This window comes from Elephas maximus, chromosome 2 (genome assembly GCF_024166365.1).
Source record: "Elephas maximus indicus isolate mEleMax1 chromosome 2, mEleMax1 primary haplotype, whole genome shotgun sequence".
Lineage (NCBI taxonomy): Eukaryota > Metazoa > Chordata > Mammalia > Proboscidea > Elephantidae > Elephas > Elephas maximus.
This window is the reverse complement of record NC_064820.1, coordinates 110,419,591-110,445,545: the sequence shown is the minus strand read 5'-3', so window position 1 is coordinate 110,445,545 and position 25,955 is coordinate 110,419,591. Positions and strand designations below refer to the sequence as shown.

Below are 25,955 nucleotides of genomic sequence, written 5' to 3'. Positions count from 1 at the left end.
CACCACAATTCAAACGTGTCAATTCTTCTTCGGTCTTCCTCATTATTGTCCAGCTTTCACATGCATATGATGTGATTGAAAGTACCATGGCTTGGGTCAGGCACAGCTTAGTCTTCAAGGTGACATCTTTGCTCTTCAACACTTTGAAGAGATCCTTTGCAGCGGATTTGCCCAATGCAATGCATCTTTTGATTTCTTGACTGCTGCTTCCAAGGGTGTTGATTGTGGATCCAAGTAAAATGAAATCCTTGACAACTTCAATCTTTTCTCCGTTTATGAAGATATTGCTCATTGGTCTAGTTGTGAGAGTTTTTATTTTCTTTATGTTGAGGTACAATCTATACTAAAGTCTCTAGTCTTTGATCTTCACTGGTAAGTGTTTCAAGTCCTCTTCACTTTCAGCAAGCAAGGTTGTGTCATCTGCATAATGCAGGTTGTTAATGAGTCTTCCTCCAACCCTGATGCCGTGTTCTTCTTCATATAGTCCAGCTTCTCAGATTATTTGCTCAGCATACAGATTAAGAGGTATGGTGAAAGAATACAACCCTGACACACACCTTTCCTGACTTATATGTATTGCACTTATAAATCGATTAATAATCCATTGTTATATTTTTGTGCTGGGGGAAATGCTTCAATTTTGCCGATTTTATAATGCTACCATTCTAATGCTGCATTTTGCAGTATGAACATAGTTATTCATTTGGTGAACTGTATTTTTTCTTTAGAATCTGATGAGGAATACTGTCTTTATGTGTTTAGTTTTATCAACCACTTCGGAAGCCTTAATTACTACTGGTTTTGCTACATTTTTACCTAAATTCATAGAAAATCAATTTGGATTGTCATCCAGCTTTGCAGCTACCCTTGGAGGTAAACATTTTTTTTTTTTTTCCCAACTTAGGCTAATGATTCTACTTTACCACATTAGATGTTTATTAGCATAGTCTGTAATTTTGAATAACTCATTCTTTGAAATTTATACTTTATACTAATTTTGATAAAATTTTCTGATTTGTTGATATTCCACAATATATAGTATGGACTTAAGAGATAAAAAGGTTATATTTGTATTAGTCCTTTACTTTATGAAACTATTAAGTCATTTATGCATATATTCCTAAGTTAGATGCATAATTTGATATGCTCAAACCATATTGGTAATTATTTTAAGATTTTCCAATTGCTAGTATGAATTCATGAGTATACTTGTGTGTTTTCTCACAGTCTGTGTCTTCTTTCTCATCAGGGGCTGTTTTAATTCCTGGAGCTGCTCTCGGTCAGATCTTAGGTGGTGTCCTTGTTTCAAAGTTCAAATTGGCATGTAAAAATACAATGAAGTTTTCGTTGTGTGCATCTGTAGTTGCGCTTATGCTGAGCTTCATATTTGTTTATGCCAAATGTGAAAATGAACCATTTGCTGGTGTGTCGGAATCATATAATGGGTAAATATATGTCAGTGCTCCTGGATATTAATACCAGAGTGAAAAGCTATGTGACTATATCCAAATATATGCTTTCTTTATCCAAATGCTGAGGAATTGGACTTTTATATTATTGGAAGGCTTTTTCCTATAAAAGAATGTGTAGGTATGTTTTTCAATTTGCACAATTGAGGTCTTCATAAAAGGTGAGAATATTTATTCAGAGAGCAATTATGGAGCAACTGTCGTTTACAGGGTTCAATGCTTGACTCAATGGAATCTTTGCATGATCGGATTCACATCCCTGGGAGAATTTCACATTATATATTAAAAAAAAAAACCAAACCCAGTGCCATCACTTCGATTCCAACTCATAGCAGCCCCATAGGACAGAGTAGAACTGCCCCATAGAGTTTCCAAAGAGTGCCTGGTGGATTCGAACTGCTGACCCTTTTGTTAGCGACTATAGCACTTAACCACTACACCACCAGGGTTTCCATTATAGCTAATGGATAATTGAGGGTTGATTGCAGATGGAAACCTTATTGAGACTACATTCTTTTTGCTGTTGTTAAGCAGCTTGGATTTGATCTCAGGTCACTGCTCAAATAAGACTTCGGTACATTTTAGCAGGAAAGACTTTAATTCTGTGTTCTCTTGTAACTGTAATTGTGTAAGTAATATACATTTGATCAATCTACCTTTTAGCTTTCGTGGGTCTGTGGAGAATTACACGAACAGCAATTCCTGTATCTGCCTCCTTTGGCTGTGCTGTGTCACTTTAAGGAGAGGCTGTGGGAAAGCTTTAGGATGTTTCCTTAGCCTCAGGCTTGAAATAGGGGCTACTTTGGGGGACAGGAAGAACCTGCTGGTGCAGTGATTAAACACTCATCTGCTAACCAAAAGGTCGGTGGTTTCAACCCACCAGCCACTCCAGGGGAGAAATATGTGCTAGGCTGCATCTGTAAAGATTACAGACTTGGAAACCCTATCGGGGCAGTTCTATTCTGTCCTGTAGGGTTGCTATGAGTCAGAATTGACACAACAGCAATGGCTTTGAGAAACATGTTTATTTGACTCTGCCACTCCTAGGCAGCTCTTTCCTCTTCACTCTTATCCTTTGTGTGATAAAAGAGTTCAGTATAAGGTGGGATAGAAGAGGGGAGAGGATGAGGGCAGAAGGCTTGCACTCATTATATTTCCCTACCTGTAAGTGATTTCCTACAGTGGCAAATATACAGATAATTGCCATACAACAGGGCAAGAGTGCTTGCTTCGGCCGCACATATACTATAGTTGGAATGATACAGAGAAGATTAGTATGGCCCCTGCACAAAGAAACATTCCATATTTTTGTATAAATTTTTGAATGAGAAACTAATGTGCACCCTAAGCTTTCGCATAAAGCACACACACAAAAGAAATAATGATACAAAACAAAACAAAAAACCTAGAAAACAAGATGAGTGTTGGGATAGTGGCCTGTAGAAAGTTACGAGTTCAGGAAAGGGAATATCTTCTTTCTCCTCTTATTCTGCTTACTCTTTTACCCTTTCCTATTTTGTTCTAAAGTTTTATGGCCTTTTATCTGTCCTTGTCCATCTTTTATATATCTCCATCCCTCCCCTCCCCCACACTCATAATTTGTCAAACTGTGGTGGCTTGTGTGTTGCTATGATGCTGGAAGCTATGCCACGTATATTTCAAATGCCTGCAGGGTCACCCATGGTGGACAGGTTTCAACGGAGCTTCCAGACTAGACAAAGAAGAAGGACCTGGCAGTTTACTTCTGAAAAAATTGGCTGGTGAAAAACTTATGAATAGCAGGGAAACGTTGTCTGATATAGTGCCAGAAGATGAGCCCCTCAGGTTGGAAGCCACCAAAAATACGACTGGGGAAAAGCTGCTTACTTAAAGTAGAGTCCGCCTTAATGATGTGAATGGAGTCAAGCATTCAGGACCATCATTTGCTGATGTGGCACAACTCAAAAAGAGATGAAACGGCTGTGAATATCCATTGGTAATTGTAAAGTAGAATGTAAGAAGTATGAATCTAAGAAAAATGGGAAATCATCAAAACTGAGAAGGAATGGTTGAAGATCTATATCCTAGGCATTAATGAGCTGAAATAGACTGGTATTGGCCATCTTGAATCAGATGATCATAGGGTTTGCTTTGCCAAGAATGACACAAGAGGATGGCATTGCATTCACTGTCAAAAAGAACATTTCAAGATTTATCCTGAAGTACAGTGCTGTCAGTGATACGATAATATCCATATGCCTACAAGGAAGACAATTTATACAACTATTATTTAAATTTATCCCCCAACCACTAACGCTAAAGATGAAGAGATTGAAGATTTTTACCAACTTCTGCAGTCTGAAATGATGAAACATGCAATCTAGATGCATTGATAATTACTGGTGATTGGAATGCAAAAGTTGGAAACAAAGAAGAAGGATCTGTAGCTGGAAAATATGCCTTGGTGATCGCATGATAGAATTTTGCAAGACTAGTGACTTTTTCATTGCAAATGCCTTTTTTACCAACATAAATGGCAAGTAGAACGTAGAAGGTGGACCTTGTCAGATGAAATACACAGGAATCAAATCAACTAACCTGTGGAAGGAGATAATAGAAAAGCCCAGTATCACCAGCCAGAACAAGGCTAGGGGCCAACTTCAGAACAATCAATTGCTCATGTGCAAGTTCAAGACGAAACTGAAGAAAACTAAACCAAGTCCACAAGAACCAAAGTATATCCCACCTGAATTTAGAGACCATCTTAAGAACAGATTTGGCTCATTAAACAATAATGACCAAAGACCAGATAAGTTGTGTAATGACATCAAGGATATCATACATGAAGAAAGCAAGAGGTCATTAAGAAGACAGGAAAGAAAGAAAAGACCAAAATGGATGTCAAAAGAGACTCTGAAACTTGCTCTTGAAAGTCAAGTAGCTCAAGCAGAAGGAAGAAATGATGAAGTAAAAGAGTTGAACAGAAGATTTCGAAGGGCTACCTCACAGAAGCATCAAAAGAAGATGGAAAGAATACAGAGTCAGAGTCACTGTATCAAAAAGAATTGGTGAATGTTCAACCATTTCAGGAGGTAGCATATAATCAAGAACTGACGGTAGTGAAGAAAGAAGTCCAAGCTGCGCTGAAGGCATTGGTGAAAAACAAGTCTTCAAGAATTGATGAAATACCAATTGAGATGTTTCAACAAATGGGTACAGGTCTAGAGGTGCTTACTTGTCTATGCCAAGAAAATTGGAAGACAACTACCTGGCTAACTGACTCGAAGAGGTCCATATCTGTGCCCATTCCAAAGAAAGGTGATACAACAGAAGGAGGAGATTATCAAATAATATCATTAGTATCACATGCAAGTAAAATTTTGCTGAAGATAATTTAAAAACAATTGCAGCAGCACATCAACAGACAACTGCCAGATTCAGAAGAGGATGTGGATCAAGGGCTATCATTGCTGATGTCAGATGGATCTTGGCTGAAAGCAAAGAATATCAGAAAAATGTTTATCTGTGTTTTATTGACTTTGCAAAAACATTTGACTGTGTGGATCATAACAAATTATGGACAACATTGTGAAAAATGGGAATTCCAGGATATTTAGTTGTGCTCGTGAAGAACCCATACATAGAACAAGAGGTAGTTGGAACAGAACAAGGCAATACTGGGTGGTTTAACTTCAGGAAAGGTGTGTATCAGGGTTGTATCCTTTCACTATACTAATTCAACCTGTACGGTGAGCAAATAATCTGAGAAACTGGACTATATGAAAAAGAATGCTGCATTAAGATTGGAGGAAGACTCATTAACAACCTGTGAAATGCAGATGACACAACCTTGCTTGCTGAAAGTGAAGAGGACTTGAAACATCAGTGAAGATCAAAGACTAGAGACTTTAGTATGGATTACACCTCAACATAAAGAAAACCAAAATCCTCATAATTAGACCAACAAGCAACATCATGATAAATGGAGAAAAGATTGAAGTTGTCAAGGATTTAATTTAACTTGAATTCACAATCAATGCTCACAGAAACGTCAAATAACCAAATGATGTATTGTATTGGACAAATCTGCTGCAGAATACCTCTTTAAAGTGTTAAAAAGAAAAGATGCCACTTTGAGGACTAAGGTGCACCTGAGCCAAGCCGTGGTGTTTTCAATCACTCATATGTATGTGAAAGCTGGGCAATGAAGTTGGAAGACTAAAGAAGAATTGATGCCTTTGAATTATGGTGTTTGTCAGTAATATGGAGTATACCATAGACTGCCAGAAGAACAAACAAATTTGCCTTGAAAGAAGTACAGCCAACAATTCCCTTAGCAGGGAAGATGGCAAGACTTTGTCTCAAGAATTTTGGACATGTTATCAGGAGAGACAATTCCCTAGAGAAGGACATCAAGCTTAGTAAAATAGAGAGTGAAAAAGAGGAAGACTGTCAGCAAGATGGATTGACACAGTGGTTTTAACAATGGGCTCAAGCATAGCAATGATTGTGAAGATGGCACAGGACTGGGTAGTGTTTCGTTCTGTTGCTATGAGTCAGAATCCTCTTGATGACACCTAACAAAATATCAACAACAATGTCCCTATCTCCTTTTTTTTTTTAGTTACTATCTTATGCATTATGATTGGACCTGGTGTTAGAGAATGTGACAGACACTTTTATGGTGACATACGCACTGTGTTTATTATGTTGGGAACATAAATCTCTGTAACATGTAAATGTGCTGCGGTGAAGCTCTTAAGCACATTTAGGAAATGTTAAATCACTTGAAAACTTACTTCTAAATTATATGTGTAAGCAGGTTTTTAGGCAAGGGTTTTATTTTCTAATCTTATTGATAGGTGAGATTCGCATGTCTGCTAAAATGCTTATCATTACAGGTACCAGTCCTGACTACGACATCTAAAAGAGCCCCCTTTTCCCTCCATTCCCTATTCCAATGGCTCTCAAAGAGGGGCCAATGTTGCTTCACATGCCCTCACTGCCTGGAGCCCTGATGGCACAGTGGTTAAGAGCTAGGCTGCTATCGGAAAGGTTGGCAGTTCAAATCCACCAGCTGCTCCTTGGAAACCTTATAGAGCAGTTCTAACCTGTCCTATAGGGTCATTATGAGCCGGAATCAACTCAGTGGCAATGGGTTTGGTTCAGGTTTGGTTTCGCTCACTGCCCAGGAAATTTTGCAATCTGGAGACATTTTTGTTTGTCACATCTGAGGCAGGTGCTACTGGTGCTCTAGTGAGTAGAGGCCAGCGATAATTCTAACCTACTAATACAATGCATAGGGCTAGCCCCACACAGCAAAGAATTATCTGGTCTAAATGAGAAACGCTGCTTTATTTCCTTACTTTGCCTTATCTTTCTTATCATGACAGACATTATGTTAAGTAAATATTGTTTTTACAGCCTCTTTACCCCATAAGAAGTTAAGCTCTAAATTGAAGGGAGAAATTTTTGTTTGTTTGTTTTTTCATTCAGTAACTAAATGTGTTGAGTGAGTGAGTAAATGACTTAATGGCAAGATATAACAGTCCTTCTGAACTGTACTTTAAAAGTTAAAATGTATAAATTTTCTCTTATTTATTTACAGGACAGGAGAGCTAGGAAATTTGACAGCTCCTTGTAATGCCAATTGTAACTGTTTGCGATCATATTATTATCCTCTCTGTGGAAAAGATGGAGTTCAATATTTTTCTCCCTGCTTTGCAGGTTGTACAAATCTTGTTTCAGCACGACGGCCAAAGGTAAGAGGGCTTTACCTGCACTTAGTGAGACAATGTGATTGTGTATTGTGATGGGTGACCTTCTTGAACTCTCTGGTGGAGTTATGCAGTGTCTAGTCTTTCCTTTTGGCCCACCTCCTCCATCAAACAGCCTCTGACCACTCCAGCTGACTCCTTCATAACCCAGATGCAGTTATTGTTGAACAATCCATTTAGCAGTTACTCACATACATTTTTTTAACATCACTTCTATTGTAGTACTGAAATATTATTTACCTTTTTGCATTGTTTTCTTTTTTGTCAACTGTATTATAAGGTCCTTGATGGCAGTGAATGGCCATTTTATTTATTACCGTGTATTTTTTTTTTTTTATAAAGGAAGTTAATAAATGTTTGTTGTTTATATGTGACATGCCTTGGATACATTTTTAAATGTCCAAATCGTTTATTTATTCTGAACTAGAAATTTACTTTTAATTCTGGCTTAAAATGCATATAGGTTTACTCAGGTGTTATCTCTTTTTTATACAGTTAGTTTAAGAGACTCCATTAGAATTTTATTGCACTACATCTACAATTTAAAGATTTAATCTTTAAATTGTTGTTGTTAGGTCTGGTTGAGTTGGTTCTGACTCATAGCAACACTATGTAACAATAGTACAAAACACTGCCCAGTCCTGTGCCATCCTCACAACTTTTGTTATGGCTGAGCCCATTGTTGCAGCCACTGTGTCAATCCATCTCATCGAGGGTCTTCCTCTTTTTCGCTGACCCTCTACTTTACCAAGCATGATGTCCTTCTCCAGGGATTTGTCCCTCCTGATAACATGTCCAAAGTACTTGACACCAAGTCTCGCCATTCTCCCTTCTAAGGAGCATTCTGGCTATACTTCTTCCAAGACAGATGTTCTTTTTTTCTGGCAGTCCACGGTATAGTCAATATTTTTCACCAATACCGTTATTCAAAGGCATGAATTCTTCTTTGGTCGTCCTTATTCACTGTCCAGCTTTCACATGCGTATGAGGTGATTAAAAATACCGTGGCTTGGGTCAGGCGCACCTTAGGCCTCAAAGTGACATCTTTGAATTTAAAAGTCTCGGGGACAAATAGTATTCAGATTGCTAGTAGTACATAATATTTTACACATTAGCAGATAATTTTTTAACTTTAAGAGGAAATGAGATAAATACATACTATAAGAAACCACAATGAATAAGATATGTAAGAATTATATGACAAAACATCACAATCTTGAATATTTGAAATATGGCAAAATGAATTCCTTTTCCTGTATAAAAGGACATTGAAGATTACCAAAATAAGTATATTTAAATATAGATTGCAAGAAAATATTTTTACAAAACTAAGCACATGTATGTGTACATAAATGTGGGTGTGTATATGGAACTGACTCGACAGCAACAGGTTTGATTTTTTGTTTTGATCTTATATACACATACATATATACATATACACTTAATTTTAAGTGTAGTGAATACATTTATTTTTATTTTTGTTTTCATTGTACTTTAAATGAAGGTTTACAGAACAAACTAGTTTCTCATCGAACACTTAGTACACACATTATTCTATGGCATTGGTCAACAACCCCATGACATGTCAACACTCTTGCTTCTCAACTCTGGGTTCCCTATTGCCAGCTTTCCTGTTCCCTCCTGCCTTCCAGTCCCTGCCTCAGGGCTGGTGCTCCCCTTTAGTCTTGTTTTGTTCCATGGGCCTGTTCAATCTTTGACTGAAGGGTGAATCTCAGGAGTGACTTCATTACTGAGCCAAAAGGGTGTCCAGGGGCCACACTCTCCAGTCTTTGTCAGGCCAGCAAGTCTGGTCTTTCTGAGTTAGAATTTTGCTCTACGTTTTTCTCCAGCTCTCTCCAGGACCCTCTATCATGATCCCTGTCAGAGCAATCAGTGGTGGTAGCTGGGCATCATCTAGTTGTACTGGACTCAGTCTGGTAGAGGCCATGGTAGATGTGGTCCATCAATCCTTTGGACTAATCTTTTCTTTGTATCTTTAATTTTCTTCATTCTTCATGCTTCCGAAGGGATGAGAAAAGTGGAGTATCCTAGATGGCCAGTCAGTCTTTTAAGACCCCAGACACTACTCACCAAAGTAGAATGTAGAACATATTCTTTAGAAACTATGTTATGCCAATTGAGCTAGATGTACCCTGAGACCATGATCCCCACAGCCCTCAGCCCAGTAATTCGGTCCTTCAGGGGGTTTGGATGTGTCTGTGGAGCTAACATGACCTTGCCTTGTACAGGTTGTGCTGGCTTCCCCAGTATTGTGTACTGTCTTACCCTTCACTGAGTTTTCCACTTATCCATTGTTTATTAAGTGTTTTTCCATCTCCACCCCCCTACCCCCGTAAACATGAAAGATTGTTTCTTTTTGTATGTAAGCCTTTTCATGGGTTTTAATGGCAGTGGTCTCACACAATATTTGTCCTTTTGTGATTGACTTATTTCACTCGGCGAAAGTCCCTCCAGATTCATCCATGTTATGAGATGCTTCATGGATTCATTATAGTGTTTTTTTTTTTTTTGTATCATTGCATAATACTCCATTGTGTGTATGTACCACGGTTTGTTTATCCATTCATCTGTTGATAGACAACTAGATTGTTTCCACCTTTTTGCTATTGTGAACAATGCTGCAATGAACATGGGTGTGCATATGTCTATTCGTGTGATGACTTATTTTTCTAGGAATGGGATTGCTGGATCATATGGTATTTCTATTTCTAGCTTTCTAAGAAAGCACCATATCATTTTCCAAAATGGTTGTATCATTTTGCATTCCCACCAGCAGCGCATAAGAGTTCTGATCTCCCATCAGCCTCTCAAGCATTTAATTCCTGTTTTTCTTTTTGATTCATGACAGTAATGCTGGGGGCGAGATGGCATCACATTGTGGTTTTGATTTGCATTTCTCTAGTGGCTAGTGATCACGAGCATTTCCTCATGTGTCTGTTGGCCACTTGAATGTCTTCTTTGGTGAAGTGTCTATTTCCTTTGTCCATTTTTTAATTGGATTATTTGTCTTTTTGTGTAGAGGTGTTTGATTTTGTTGTTTTAGAGATTAGACCTTTGTCTGATTTGTAATAGCCAAAGTTTTTTTTCCCAGTCTGTAGTTTCTCTTTTCACTCTTTTGGTGAAGTCTGTTGATGAGCTTAAGTGTTTAATTTTTAGAAGATCCCAGTTATCTAGCTTATTCTCTGGAGCTTTTGTGTTGTTGGTTGTGATTTGTATCCTGTTAATGCCATATATTAGGGCCTCTAGTGTTGATCCTATTTTTTCTTCTATGAACTTCATAGCTTTTGGCTTTCTGTTTAGGTCTTTGATCCATTTTGAGTTAGTTTTTTATATGGCGTGACGTATGGGTCCTGTTTCATTTTCTTGCAGATGAACATCCAGTTTTGCCATTATCGTTTGTTAAAAAGACTGTCTTTTCCCCATTTGATGGACTTTGGGCTCTCGTCAAAGAGTAGGTGACCATAAGTGGATGGATTTACATCTGAGTTCTCAATTCTGTCCCATTGGTCAATGTGTCTGTTGTTGTACCAGTTCCAGGCTGTTTTGGCTACCCTAGCTGTATAGTAGGTTATGAGGTCAGGTAGTACGAATCCTCCTACATTATTCTTCTTCAAAAGTGCTTTACTTATCTGGGGCTTCTTCCCTTTCCATATAGTGTTAATGATAAGTATTTCCATCTCTTTAAAGAATGTTGTTGGTATTTGGATCGAGATTGCATTGTATTTGTAAATCGCTTTGGGTGGGATTGTCATTTTAACAATGTTAAGTCTACCTATCCATGAGCATGGTATGCTTTCCCAATTATGTAGATCTTTTTTTGTTTCTTGCAGTAGTGCTTTGTAGTTTTCTTTGTATAGGTCTTTTATATCCCTGGTTAAATTTATTTCCAAGTATTTTATTTTTTTCTGGGCTATTATAAATGGTATTGTTTTCCTGATTTCCTTTCGTCATTCTCTTTATTGGTGTATAGGAATCCAATTGATTTTTGTATGTTTATCTTGTATTCTGCAACTCTGCTGAATCTTTCTATTAGTTCCAGTAGTTTTTTCATGGAGTCTTTTGGGTTTTCTATGTGTAGTATCATATCTGCAAATAGGGACAGTTTTACTTCTTCATTACCTATTTGGATGTCTTTTATTTCTGTTTCTTGCCTTATTGGTCTAGCTAGGACTTCAAACGTAATGTTAAGTAGGGATGGTGATAAAGGGCATCCTTATCTTGTTCCTGTTCTCAAGGGGAATGTTTTCAACATCTCTCCATTAAGAATGATGTTGGCTGTTGGTTTTGCATAGATGCCTTTTATTATGTTGAGAAATTTTCCTTCTCTACCTGTTTTACTGAGAGTTTTTATCAGCACTTTGTCGAATGCTTTTTCTGTGCCAATTGAGATGATCATGTGATTTTTATTTAAGTGGTGGGTTATGTTGACTGATTTTCTAATGCTGAACCATCCTTGCATACCTGGTATGAATCCTATTTGGTTATGGTTTATTATTTGTTTTATATGATGCTGAATTCTATTAGCTAGAATTTTGTTGAAAATTTTTGCATCTATACTCATGAGAGATATAGGTCTGTAATTTTCTTTTTTTTAAGTGTCTTTGCCTGGTTTTGGTACATAGAATGCTGGCTTCATAGAATGCATTCAGCAGTTTGCTTCCTTTTCTATGTTCTGGAATATTTTGAGTAGTACTTGTGTAAGCTCTTTTCTGAATGTTTGGTAAAATTATCTAGTAAAGCCATCTGGGCCAGGGTTTTTTTTTGTTGTTGTTGGGAGTTTTTTTCTTTTTTACTATTATTACCTTTTCAATCTTTTCTTTTTATGGGTCTGTTCACATTTTCAAATTCATTTTGTGTTAGTTTGGGTAGGTAGTGTGTTTCTAGAAATTTGGCTATTTCCTCTAGGTTTTCAAATTTGTTGGAGTATAGTTTTTCACAATACTCTGTTATGATCCTTTTTATTTCAGTTGGGTGTGCTGTAGTGGCCCCCATTTCATTTCTTATTTGGGTTATTTGCATCCTCTCCTGTTTTTCTTTTGTCAGTTTGGCCAGTGGTTTGTAGATTTTCTTGATCCTTTCAAAGAACCAACTTTTGGTTTTGTTGATTCTTTCTATTGTTTTTCTATTCCCTATTTCATTTATTTCTGATCTGATCTTTATTTCCTTTCTTCTGGTGGCTGTGGGCTTCTTTTGCTGTTCTCCTATTTGTTCAAGTTATGTAGCTAATGTTTTGATTTTGTCTTTTTTTTTTTTTTCTTGTTGTCTGCATCTGTAGGTATAAATTGACCTTTGAGCATTGCCTTTGCTGTGTCCCAAAGGTTTTGATATGATGTATTTTCATTCTTGTTTGATTCTAGGAATTGTTTGATTCCACCTCTGATTTCTTCTATTACCCAGTGGTTTTTAAACAGGGTGTTATTCAGTTGCCATGTAATTGATTTTTTTTCCTTGCTTTTCCTATTGTTAATTTCTACTTTGATGGTGTTGTGGTCAGAGAAGATACCTTGTACTCTCTCAAAGTTTTGGCTTTTGTTGAGGGTTGCTCTGTGGCCTAAGATGTGGCCTATCCTGGAGAAAGTTCCATGTGCATTGGAAAAGAATTTGTACTTTGCAGCTGTTTGTTGGAGTGTTCTACATACGTCTATGAGATCAACTTGGCTGATTGTGCTCCTTAGCTCTTCTGTGTATTAACATGTTGAATTTCTTTCTAGATGTTCTGTCCTTTACTGAGAGTGGTGTGTTGAAGTCTCCTATTACTGTTGAACTGTCAATTTCTCTTTCCAGTGCTGTTAGAGTTTGTTTTATGTATTTTGGAGCCCTGGCATTCAGTGTGTAGATGTTTATTATGGTTAAGTCTTCATGATGAATCATCCCTTTAATCATTATTTAGTGCCTTTCTTTGTCTTTTATGGTGGATTTTGTTTTAAAGTCTATTTTATCTGAGATTAGTATTGCCACTCCTGTTCTTTTTTGGTAGTTATTTGCTTTGTATATTTTTTCCATCTTTTGATTTTTAATAAATTTATGTCTTTTTTTCCAAGGTGCGTCTCTTGTAGACAGCGTATTGATGGATCCTGTTTTTTTTTAATCCATTCTGTCACTGTCTGTCTCGTTATGGGTGTATTTATGCCATTTATGTTCGGTGAAATTATTGGTAGGTGAGTTTATTGTGGTCATTGTGTAGTGCTTTTTTTTGTTTGTCATGTTAACATTTTCTTTGTTCCTTTTACTCTCTTGTGGTGAGTTCCTTTTGTTTGTGGATTTTTCATTTCTTTTGTTTTTGTAGATTTTGTTTTTATTAAGACTCTATGTTTTCCTTTTTTATTTTGATGAGTAGGTTTGTTAACTTTCTTTGTGGTTATCCTTGGAAATTTACCCTGTCTTCCTAGGTGTGAACCAGTCTATTATTACTTGGTATTGACTTGCCTTTCTTGCCATTAGAAAATTCTATACCTACACTGTTTATTCCCTCTTTTATTATTCTGGTGTTGTTATCATTTACAGATTAACCTCTCTGGTTCCCTGTTGCAATTCTTTTGGTTTTGGATAGTCCTTGAGAATTCATTTCCTAAATTGGTATCTGGCCAGTACAATCTTGCATTCTAGATTCAGGCTGTGGTCTGATGGTCTTTGTTCTCAGACTGAAGGACTCTCTTTATTAATTCTTGTAAGTTTGGTTTGGTTTTTACATATTCCCTTAATTTCTGGAAATATCCTAATTTCATCATCATATTTGAATGAATGTTTTGCAGGATACATTATTCTTCATTGGCCATTTTTTTTTTTCTTTCAAGTCTTTATATATGTCATCCCATGGCCTTCTTGCCTGCATGGTTTCTGCTGAATAATCAGAGCTTAGTCTTATTGTAGTCTTATTGTTTCTCCTCTGTATGTGACTTTTTGTTTTTCTCGATCAGCTTGCAGAATTTATTCTTCGTCTTTGGTTTTAGCGAGCGCAATTATGATATGCCTTGATGTTTTTCTTTTAGGGTCTGTCATATATGGAGTTCTTTGAGCTTCTTGGATGGAGAGCTTTTCATCATTCATGATATTAGGGAAGTTTCCTGTCAGCGATTCTTCAATGATCCTTTCTGTGTTTTTGTTTTCTCTCCATGTTCAGGAACTCCGATTACTCCCAAATTTTGCTTTTGATTGTATCCCACATAATTCTCAGGGTTTCCTCATTTTTCTTTGTTATGATTTTTACTCAAATAGTGTTGTATCCAAGTGTTTGCCTTCAATTTCACTGATTGTGTCTTCCATCATTTCAAACCTACTCCTCAGCCGTTCTGTGACACTGTCCATTTCTGAAATCTTGTTGTTTAACTTTTGGATTTCTAATTGTTGTTTTTGTAGTTGTGAATTTATTTGGGCATTTTGCTTCTATATTATTTTCCTGAATTCTTCCTTTTTTTTGTATTTTCCATGAATTTGTCTGCCTTTTCCATAAATTTGACTATTTTTTCCTCATTTTCATCTGCTTTTTGCTTCAACTCTTGGATAGCTCTGAATATTAGAGATTTGAATTCCCTGCCGGTAGTTCTAGTGCTTTTTCTTCTACTGGAAAGTCATCTGGTGTTTTATTTTGGATGCCTACCGGAACCATCCTTTTCCTGTTTTTTTTTTTTTATGTTTTGATATTGTCTGTTGTCTTTAGGACATTCAGTAGTTATTTTCTTTGTTTCTTGATTGTATATTTGTTTCATCCTTTTTTTTTTTTTGTTTGTTTTATTTGCTTATGTCTGAGCAGGGGGGCTGTGTGTCATTTGTTGTTTGCCCACCTGTAGTCATGATACTTTTCACATCGTTATCCAATGGGTGGGGCCAGTCACCCAGCTATGGAGCAGAAAGTCAGGCCCAGCTGAAGGGGAGGGACTGGGATGGGTTGTTTGGCACATACTAGGGCCACAGGGTGGGCCAGGAATCAGTGCTGGTCAGGTTATGGTAGGTCATGCCTGTGCTGCTTGGGGTTATGATGTTCTGAGCATGGTGCAGGTACACAGGAAAGAGGGGGGTGGTTGTGATGTGTGGAGCTAATATGGATATGAGAAAGAGGATAGAGAAACAGGAGCCAAAAACAGAAAGAAAAGGAAAAGAGTGTTAGGGGAGTTTGCCGTTGGAGTAAAGGGATGAAAAACTGAAAAATGGACAAAAGAAAAAAAAAAAGAAAAAGGGAAAATAAAAAAAAACTTGATAAAAATTTGGAAAGAAAAGTCCCTGGGGGTTTCACCAGAGCTGCTGCGAAGACCAGGAAGGTGGCGCCCAGGCTACGCAGTATAGTCTGGCTAGAGGACATACAGATGTTACACAGCACCAGGCATTCAGGAGACAGGAAAAGAAGGTAAGTATGGACAGACAAGAACAGAGAAATGAAGAAAGACAGAAAGGGAAAAAGAGAGTGAAAAAACAAACAAACAAACAAACAAAATGCCCCCAGGGATCCCACTATGCTGCTGCACAGATTGAGGGAGTGGTTCCTAAGCTGTGCAGTGCAGCCTGGCTAGAGGAGACTCCCAAGTGTGAAAAAAGAAAGAAAACAGACAAACAAAACAGAACAATGCAAAACAAAACAAGGAAAAAAAAAAAAAGTCTCAGGGATCCCACCAGCATGGTGTCCTGGGCTGGGGGTGTGGTTCACAGCCTTTCAGGAAGAAGCAAAGACGACACATGGAGCCAGGGGTTCAAGAGAAAGGAGGGGAAGGTGGTGGGAGGCATGGACGAAACCAAAAGAAATGGAAAGAAACAACAGCAGCTCATGGATCCGGCTAGTGTGGGCAGGGTGAATTCAAGAGGCTCGGGGTGGAAGCAGTTGCCTCCTCGCCAAGAGACTGTGACTGGTGGAAAAGAGAGGAGGCTGAAGGTGGAGGAAGAAGTGTGGGGGTTAGGAAAGAGTATCTCTCTCGTCATTGGGTGCTCTTTCTCCTACTGGGCACTTCGTGAAGCTGATTTCCCGTACTCCTTGTCCGCTGATATGCGATATGGGTGGGTAAATTCAAGCAGCACGGACGTTGCACTTCCCGGCTGGCTGAGCCACTGCAGTCAGCCAGGAAGCTCAGAGGTAGAGCAGCGGGGAAAGGGTGGGGGCGGGGGAAGTAGGAAAGTGTGTATCGCTGGTGCTCTGTCTCCTTCTAGGAGCTCTGTGAAGCTGCTTTCCTGTGCTCCGTGTCTGCTGATCCCTGACAGGAATCCAAGATGGTAAATCTGTGCTGGGTTAGCTGATAAAGGACCTCCGCATGTATCCCTCCTTGCTCTACATCCTCTGTCAGTTTCTTATTCTGTTTGGTGTTTGGCTGAGCTCTTTATCTCTTCGTTTGACACTCTGAGTTCCAGCAATGAAGTTTGTCTCTGTTTTACTTAGTTTTTCTGGTCTTTGCTGTGGAGGGATGGCATGGTGCTTCTGTCTATGGGGCCATGTTGGCTGGAAGTCCATAGTGAATACATTTAAAGTTTATATTCCTACTGGGGGGAAAACAGGATCTGAGAAACAATGAACTTTTATTATTATTATTACTATTACTTAGTCTATATCGGGTCGCTGTGGGCCAGAATCGACTCGACAGCAATGGGTTTGGTTTGGTGTTTTAGTCTATAGATATTAAAATGGTCATCTGTAGCATATATCTCAAAATATACATTTTCAGTATTTTTATGTCTGATATTTCTAGGTCTATTACAACTGCTCTTGTATTGAAAGGAAAATGGAGATAGCATCTGCTCCAGAAAGTTTGGGTTTTGAAGCTACAGCTGGAAAATGTGAAACTCGATGTGCAAACTTGCCCATATTCCTTGGCGTTTTCTTTGCTACTATCGCTTTTACTTTCATGGCTGGTACTCCTATAACTGTGTCCATCCTTAGGTATGTATTATATGGTAAAATTTGCAGTCCTTATGGCAGCATGTGGAATGAAAAGAAAATGAAATCAGTGATTCCTACGGGGTTTTTATTTATCATTGGTTCCAATTCCACGGCAGTCCTTACAAGATTGTTAGTTCTGTGGCATTCAACGAGCTAATTTATTGAGGCCCATATGTTTGAGGTTTAAATGAGATTATGTACGTGAAATTGTCTTATATTGCCTACCTGCACTCATCTGATGTTAGTTTCCCTGCTCTTTTTGTGAGGCTTTAGTTGTAAACTGGAGATATGTTCAACTGTATTTGAGTATGACTGAAATACACAGCTGGTACCAAAATGTCTTAATGTCTTTGGGTTCTCTAGAGACACAGAACCAATGAAATATATCTTTATCCCTATATATCTACATGTTTATATCTAGAGAGAGAGATTGATTTACTTCACAGGATTAGCCCACAGGATTGTGGGGGGCTGGCTCGTCCAAAATCCATAGGTTAGGTGGTAAGCTGGAGACTCCTGCAGGCTTTTGACCCAATATCTGTAGGTCAGGTGACAGAAAGAGTGCAAAGTGGGGAGAGAGAGAGAGAGAGAGCAAGTTCTGTCAAAACATCTACTTTTAGTCTGAAAACAGAACACGCCCTAAAGAAACTCCCTTTTCAACTGATTGATTGATTATGTTACATTAGACTTACATTTTAGAATGTGATTACATTACATTACATTGTGAAACAGCAACTAGTCTAGTATTTGGCCACACCACTGGGAACCATACTAGACACGTAAAATTAACCATCATGCCCATATGTAAAGAATCAGAATGACATGTTTCTGCCTTATACGTGAGGTGTTGTGATTGTAAACCTTTCTGTAAACTGGGCTAATAGATAAGAAGCTGGCTGTCACTTGTCACCAGTATTTTGTGCTTTCTGGTGATGAGTTGCTCTTTCTCAGTAGACCCTTCTGTATCACTTTAGGAAAATATTTCCTGTCTGCCCCTCCGTAGGCTAATTAGTCATTCTGTCTTTTCTAGCCATTCTGTATATTTTCAACCTTTTGTTCCTTAATATCTACTCTCTATCTTTTCACACATATTTTGACAATGGGAAGTTTGGGATTCTGTCAAAAAATATTAAGTAGTCTGTAACATTACACTATTTGGAAATCGGTAGAGGTACTTAGAAACCAAAGAAAATGCTTTTAAAAGTTCATATTTGAAAAATCATTTAAGTCACCTTTCAACTTCTTCTTTTTTTTAAAAGACTGATTGATCTCTTTTTTCTCACATCTTTCTCTTTTGTGTGATAACATCGCATCTCATTCATCTTTGATTGGCCCACAATCATTATTTAAAGGCTTCTCATTGAATACTTTTGAACTTCAGCGGCCATTTTTCATTGCCTCAAATTTGTATCCTAAGCCAGTAGATATTATTTCTGTCTCAAACTTAGTACAAGTTAGAGTAAGAATTATTTGCTTGCAACTTTTAGATAATAGTGATAGTCAAAAAGTAAGTCTTGTTAATGAATGGCCTTTTTCCTTCATATTTATTAAAATTCATAGGAGTGAATGACTTTTTCTTGTTGTTAGCAGTGTTTTAGCTAGGATAGCATAGTTTTTCTTTTATAATTCTAGAAAGGCTGAACTGTATACAAGCACTTACAAATAATTTATTTCACGTGCACAACATTTACTTTAACGTAGAGATGCTAAGCTTGTATAAAAAATGAGCTTGCTGAAAAAGTGAATATACTATACAATCATCTTTGGTCTAATATATGTTTAATATTTCCAGGTGTGTTAATAACAAGCAACGGTCTCTAGCTTTGGGAATACAGTTTATGTTTCTCCGATTACTGGGTATGCTGTTTTTCATAGTTCACTGGTAGCTGCTGACTATTGATTCATTAATTTTATTGATTCATTCATTTTTGATATGTGCCAAGAAAAATATTTAATTTAAATATGTGGAATGCTACATAGTTGTTGAGGAAAACTCTTTTATAATATTTAAGATGTAGTATTATTTATATATCATATAAGAAAATAATGGCTTCACTTTCCACCTACCTGATTGGTTAAATGTTGTTTTCAACTGTGTTGCAAATATAGCCTTAGAGGGTGTATTGTATTTATTTGATATCTAAAGAATTATGACCAGCACATTTCTAACAGAGAATGATAAAAGACTATATATTTTTATGTATTCATATAAAATCTATTACCGACATCAATTATAATTAAGTCTTATTTGTTGTTACCATAATTCCTTTTCTTTCCGCTTTTATCTCTACTTGTGACACTATTATATTGCATTAGCAATGAAAAATGAGTTAAAATGTTTCAATCAAAACTTTGATATAGATAATGTGGCTAGTTAAGAATTGATGGAAGAAAGAATTTATACCAGAGAATATATGTTTCCAGGTGTAGGAAGAGTAGAGAGAAAGAAATATAATAAACATATTATTAAATTTGTTTCTTAAAATAAAAACAAAAGGCTGGAAGGAACATTAGAAATCACCTTCCTCATTATTCAGATGAGTACATTAAGGCTCTGAGAGGTGCAAGGATTTGCCCACAGTGACACGATTAGCAGTGAAAATGAGGCGAGGAAAAAGAACTCTCAGTCTAGTGCTCTTCGTAATCTATCATACTGGAGGTAATTAAAGAGTAGACTGAATGCAGCAGAAATCTTTGACTAAGAAATAACACCTCAGATCATATATTTGCTTTGTAAAAATTGGAAGCTCCTTCACTGTACGGAAGTTTAGTGCCTCATGGCCTCATCGGGGGAGGTGTGTGTGAGACAGCAGTACTCCTAGGCATGTTAATCTGTGTGTGCTTATACATATATACATTCTCATGTACACACACACATATACACACATATTAGTTTACACATACAGACATACACATAACACATATGCTATAGTTCAGCAGACTTGTGCAACAAGAATAATTTATTTTGATTTTTAAAAGTATGAGGGATGATTTCAAAGGCATACTCCTTAAAGTAGAAGAGCAGAGAATTAAAAATATTTACTTAACTGTTAGCCCAATATATCCTAAAGCTTTTTGTTGAAATAATTTCTGAATCAATTAGTAATATATAATCACATACTTATTTTAGAATGTTCTCTCTTTCTGTATATTACTTTTACTTGATCGTGAATGGAATAATTTGCATATGAAAAGATTCATACCTGTTTATATAAAAGTATATGTATAGCCATGTATGTAAAAATCTCTAGTTATAAACTGTAATCTTTATTCACGGGTATTTCACACGTCATTCTTCTAGGTACAATACCTGGGCCAATTATATTTGGTATGACAATTGACAGCACATGTGTTCTCTGGGATATTAACGAATGCGGAGTTAAAGGAGCTTGCTGGATTTATGATAACATCAGGATGGCCCATATGCTAGTGGTGATAAGTAAGTGGTAACTAGAGTTAATTGATGATGCCAAGAAAAAGCAAATTATTATTAGTTACTTAGGCCATAGTTGTTACGAGATGGTCAGCCCACATCAGGGTCATCCTATAATCTGGTAGCAGAGCTCAGCTGTTGAGAGTGGCCTTGATGATGTTTTGAAATAGAGGCAAATGAAATTGTACATAATTTCCCTCCAAATTTCCTAGAAGTTATATAAAAAAACTGAAGGAGAATTCTGACGAACTATAGAATGTTTGTCATCTAGGTATCTGGACTTTGGAAAGGACGTAGAGCTGAGGTAGAGACTTATCCTTTGGCTCTGAGGCAGGTCTGTCGTAGGAAATTTTTTATAGTTTAAAAGTTAGCCGTGATGCTTAATCTTTTTTGCCATTGGTGGTCTGTATACAGTCTTGGTTAAACAATAAATGAAAGTTAAGATTAAGGAAGTAGAGCCATGCTTCTAGTTTGTACTGATGTTGTCAGTTGCTGTGAAATCAATTCCAACTCATGGAGACCTCCTGTGTGTCAGAATAAAACTGTTCCATGGGGAACAGATCACCAGGACTCTTCTTCCGCAGTACTGTTCAGTGGGTTCTAACTGCCAACCTTTATGCTAACAGTTGAGCAGGTACAGTAGGACGAAATTGGAAGTCATTTAAAAAAAAAAGGAATTAGAATATTTAAAAACAGAAATCCTGATTAGAAAGGCAATACTTATATTGTGCTACCTATATATGCAACTAATGTGCAATTTTCATTGTAGTGATTTTAGCAAATGCCTCAAGATAGGCTTATTACTGTTATGTGTGTTTAAACCCAGAGTGTGCTGTCTGAATTTGTAACAACGGGGGAATGAAACATCCACTGAGAAATAAACACATAAATCCAAAGAAACAATGGAAGAGTATGTATTCACTAGACTAGACATTTTTTATCCAATGTTTTTATGTTTACATTTTTTTGAATTGTTTTTACCTTTTGGCCAAAAGATATGAACAATGAGTTATTCCTATTCCTACTCAGTGATATTTGAGAATTTTTTCCCATAAAAAACATACACTTTTCAACTTTTCAGAAAAAAAGTAATGAAAGTAGGACTTATGTAATTAATCTTCTAGTAATGTTTAGATAAATGAGCATTCCTGTTTTACAAATGCACATTGTTAAATAAAATATTAATAATTAACACAAAGAATTAGCTACTTTATTTGACTGGCATTTGTGAATACTTGAACAGTGGCTGGAACTAGTTTCTCTTCCTGTCTCCAAGCTCAAAACCTGAAGTTCTTTGAAAACAAATACCATCTTTTGAAGTGAACCTTAATGCTTTATATTTTTAGTTGATCAAAAGCCAGTTTGGTTGAATATTGAATATGATATGTCCCAGAGAGGCTTTTCCCCAAGAATTACAAAGCTTTTTTTTAACTTTTAGAAATATTTTCCATTGTATATGTGAAAATTCTTCAACTTATGATTCAGGTTCAAGCATAGTATAAGCTATTTTTCTTTAACTTATGGTTGCTTGTAAATATTTATAGATATGCTAATGTGTTAATACACTTAGAAATGGAACATAGATTTATTGAATCCTATACAACGTGTTTGGCTACTAACTGAAATTTGGGAGGTTTGAGTCAGACCAGAAGTGCCTCAGAACAAAGGCCTGGTGATTTCCTGAAAAATCAGCTTTTGAAAACCCTGTGGAGCAGAGATCTACTCTGGTGCTCATGGGACCAGCGTGAATCAGAGTTGACTCAACCAGCAACTATTTTTTTATACATGCTTATTTTACAAAAATATACGATCATAATAAAAAATAGAATAATTATTCTACATTTTTATTATTTAGAAAGCAAGTAAATACCAGTTCATTGAATTGTATTCAAACATTTTACTGAAAAATATTACCTTACTCCCTGATGTTTTAAAATTTTAAAACAGATTATGTCTGTGTATTCCTCCTCTTTAAAATAGTGAGTTCCTATTCATGAAGAATTTCTCAATGAGAATTAATTTTTGTAATAGTCAAAGGACTAACTGTGTATTACTTTTTATTTTTATATTTAGCTGTTACTTGTAAAGCTACCACCATTTTCTTCAATGGGCTTGCAATCTTTTTGTATAAACCACCTCCATCAAGCATAGATGTTTCATTTCAACATCAGCAATCAGTTGTGACTACCGTTTCAGTAGAATGTGACGGCAACTAAGCAGGAAATGAAGGCTGAAACAGAAAGAGAGGAGGACACTTTACAGCAGGAAGATTGACTTGTAAGAATGCACAATGCCAATGCAGCATTAGCTGCTCAATATGGACAGTCGTATTTTAAAAATTGATGTTTTATAATTGAATATGTTCCCTGTAAATGTATAGATATTATTTTCTTTTAATATAAGAAGCAGACACCTGCCTTCAAAGCTCACTAAAGCCTCAAACACACCTTCACTTATTTTCCATTGTCCAGCTCTTAAATCCAACTAGAAGAAAGCCAGTGATTAGTTAAAAGCTTATATTTTAAAAGGGCAGTGCATGTTTCTATCTCTCTTACAGCTTGTTTTATTTTAATTATTACGGGCAATAGTCTGGGTTTGGTTAGCAAATTTATAGCGTAAAAATTTAAACGAACCAAGCTTATGTGACGGTGTTCAGGAAATATTATTGAAGGTCATGAATTTAAAACCAGATATGTAATATAATTTGTTTTTAAATTTATCTGTACTAGTTAGGCCTTTATTTATCACAGCAAGTTATCTAGCTCTTAGAATGTAGGTTATTTGTCTTCTTTGTGTCCGGGTATATAGGAAGTACAGAAATATCAAGATTGTATATACTTGTTTTCACTTTAAGAGTCGGAATCGACTCGATGGCACTAGGTAGTTTTTTTAGGTTGTTTTCACTTTAGCACAAGAATTCCAGGAGGTTATTTGTTGACGCTGCTAATTTTTAACCTTAAACTTTTATGATTCTGTGATAGAATCACTCATTTATGTCTTCCATGAGGAAAGTATCAGCTTCAGTAAAAAAAATGTGACAATTAGACACGAGAAGATTTCTTAACAAACTATTGAACAACCTTTATTTACTCAGTATTTTAATTTTTCTAATTTAAAAAACTGATCACCTAGCACATTACTTATAACACCTAGAATTGTGCTTTGCACATAGTAAAACCCCCGAAACCAACTTATAGCAACCCTATAGGACAGAGTAGAACTGCCCCATTGGGTTTCCAAGGAGCCGCTGGTGGATTTGAATTGCCAACCTTTTGGTTAGCAGCCAGGCACTTAACCACCGCGCCACCAGGGCCCATCTCTAATTGTCATTTGATTAAAACATTAAATCCTAGTCTTTAATGGTGTTTATTTTAGAGTTGAAGTATTTCATATACTTCACTATACACTTCACTGTATTTATTCAGGTTAGATTTATGCCAAGTCTATCTGTTCTAAAGATGTAGGGAATAAATGAGTGAACATCAAGAAAAATAACTTCTATAATGGTTAAGAATTTTACTGATCATGAAAAGGGTTGAAGTCTCTTTAAACTCAAACCCAGAGATAATTACATTTGAAATTTTCATAAAGTGAAGTTACTAATTTAATAAGATTCATTATCAGCTTTTCCCTATCAGCAGTGTATCATATATACTGTGATTGTAGATAACACAAACTGAGCGTAAAGGCATGGTAGGAATCCAGGATCAGGAGTATTATAAATTCACAGAATTTAAGAAATTATGTTCGGTGATAATCTGTGACCAACAATGATTCAAGAACTTCACAGTGCTTTTAAACTGAAATTCAAGGAGAAGTAATAAGTTAGGAGTTAGGCAAGCCGGCACACTTGAGTCTTAGAGAAGTCGGTCAGGAATCAGGGAGACAGCCCTCCTTAAACCAAGTATGTATGAATACAAAAGAAGGTCGAAGCCAAAAATCCAGATAGTTGGGAAGCAGAAAATTCGTATCAGCCAAAGGGACAGTGCAAAATAGGCCAGAGAACAAAAATAGGATAGCTTGGTTCAGGAGCATTCTCCCTCCCACCCAACCAGACACATTTTATATGCCATTTTCTATTGCAGCAAAGCTAAAGGAGTGTTTAGGGGTTCTGTGTTCTATACGTGGAAACAGGGAATTGAATAGAATTTTATGGTTGTATAATAATGATGAGTCCTGAGATCTGATACAGATCACTGACAGAAATGTGAAATGACAGCAAGAGAGGAAGCAGAATAACTGTAAAACATATTAGTCTAAACAAAAAAAAAAACCCAAACCCCTTGTCATCGAGTCGATTTCAACTAATTGTGACCCTATAGGACAGAGTAGAACTGCCCATAGGGTTTCCAAGCAGCACCTGGTAGATTTGAGCTGCCAACCTTTTGGTTAACAGTGGTAGCTCTTAACCACTATGCGACTAGGGCTTCCTGTATTAGTCTAAAAAAACCAAATCCATTGCCATCAAGTCAATTCTGACTCATAGCGACCATATAGTCTAGGGTCACTTAATTTAGAGAGAAGGAAAAATCACCTCATATATAGAAATAGTTTGATAAAAGAGCCATAAATAATTGGCATTCATTGTAATTCTTAGTTATCAAGGGTTAACCTTGTATTCAATATACTCAGCCTTATAAGATGACACATTTTTACAAAGTTTTTAATAGAAATAGTTGAAGTGAAAATAATTCTGACATTTAGAGGGAGTCGCACTCTGTCCTTTATGATGTGCATATTTACAAAGAATACCTCTCATAAATAAGGCAATACAGACACTACTGTAATTTATCATCATAGTTTATCATTTTGGACTTATCTAGATTATACTGGTTGATGTGCTACTTTTAGAAATGAAATTTTTCATAATACGTATTTTTCAAAATTTATACTGATTTTTAAGAAAGCTTGAATTTGTAAGTTGACTCATTGTGATTTTTGTATATAATTGGATATATGTCTTAAAACTTTGAATTTAACATTTGGGTTTCTTTATTTGCAGGAAACTCAAATGTAAAAATCTTATGCATTGAAAGAATTGTATATAATTGATTTAATTTTATGTAAATTTGCAGAAAATGTAAATAAAATTTTGTATCTATTGTCTTTCAAGATTTTTCTATGGTAAATAATTACGCAAAATATGTATACATGCCTGTTATTAAACCAGATTGCTTGTACCAGATTGTTTTAAGTGTTTAACCTTATTAAATGACAAAGATTTTAAGATATTATTTATCTGTTTATAAATATCAGTAAATTTTAAGGATGGAAAAGGGAAAATTGGTGTACTTTTAAACTTGGCAAATGTGATTTAGTAATTCAGTTATTTCTGATACCTCAGTAAATGTATTTAATTCAATATAAATCACTTTATGAAATGTATAGTAGTAGAATTCTCACACAATAGTTACCAGACA

At 36.4% G+C, this 25,955-nt stretch overlaps 1 protein-coding gene and 1 pseudogene across 1 annotated transcript in view; both read left to right on the top strand.

The window, feature by feature from the left end:
• SLCO4C1 (solute carrier organic anion transporter family member 4C1) overlaps window positions 1–25,450 on the top strand; it is a 74,205-nt gene extending 48,755 nt beyond the window's left edge. The window contains exons 7-13 of the mRNA XM_049871484.1: window positions 729–873; window positions 1,250–1,445; window positions 7,057–7,210; window positions 16,912–17,102; window positions 18,895–18,959; window positions 20,404–20,541; window positions 22,609–25,450. Coding sequence (XP_049727441.1) covers window positions 729–873; window positions 1,250–1,445; window positions 7,057–7,210; window positions 16,912–17,102; window positions 18,895–18,959; window positions 20,404–20,541; window positions 22,609–22,751 — 1,032 coding nt within the window. The 3' untranslated portion in view covers window positions 22,752–25,450. The remainder of the gene's footprint in view (window positions 1–728; window positions 874–1,249; window positions 1,446–7,056; window positions 7,211–16,911; window positions 17,103–18,894; window positions 18,960–20,403; window positions 20,542–22,608) is intronic.
• LOC126070731 (uncharacterized) lies at window positions 2,691–2,791 on the top strand (annotated as a pseudogene).
• Window positions 25,451–25,955: the final 505 nt, after the last annotated feature.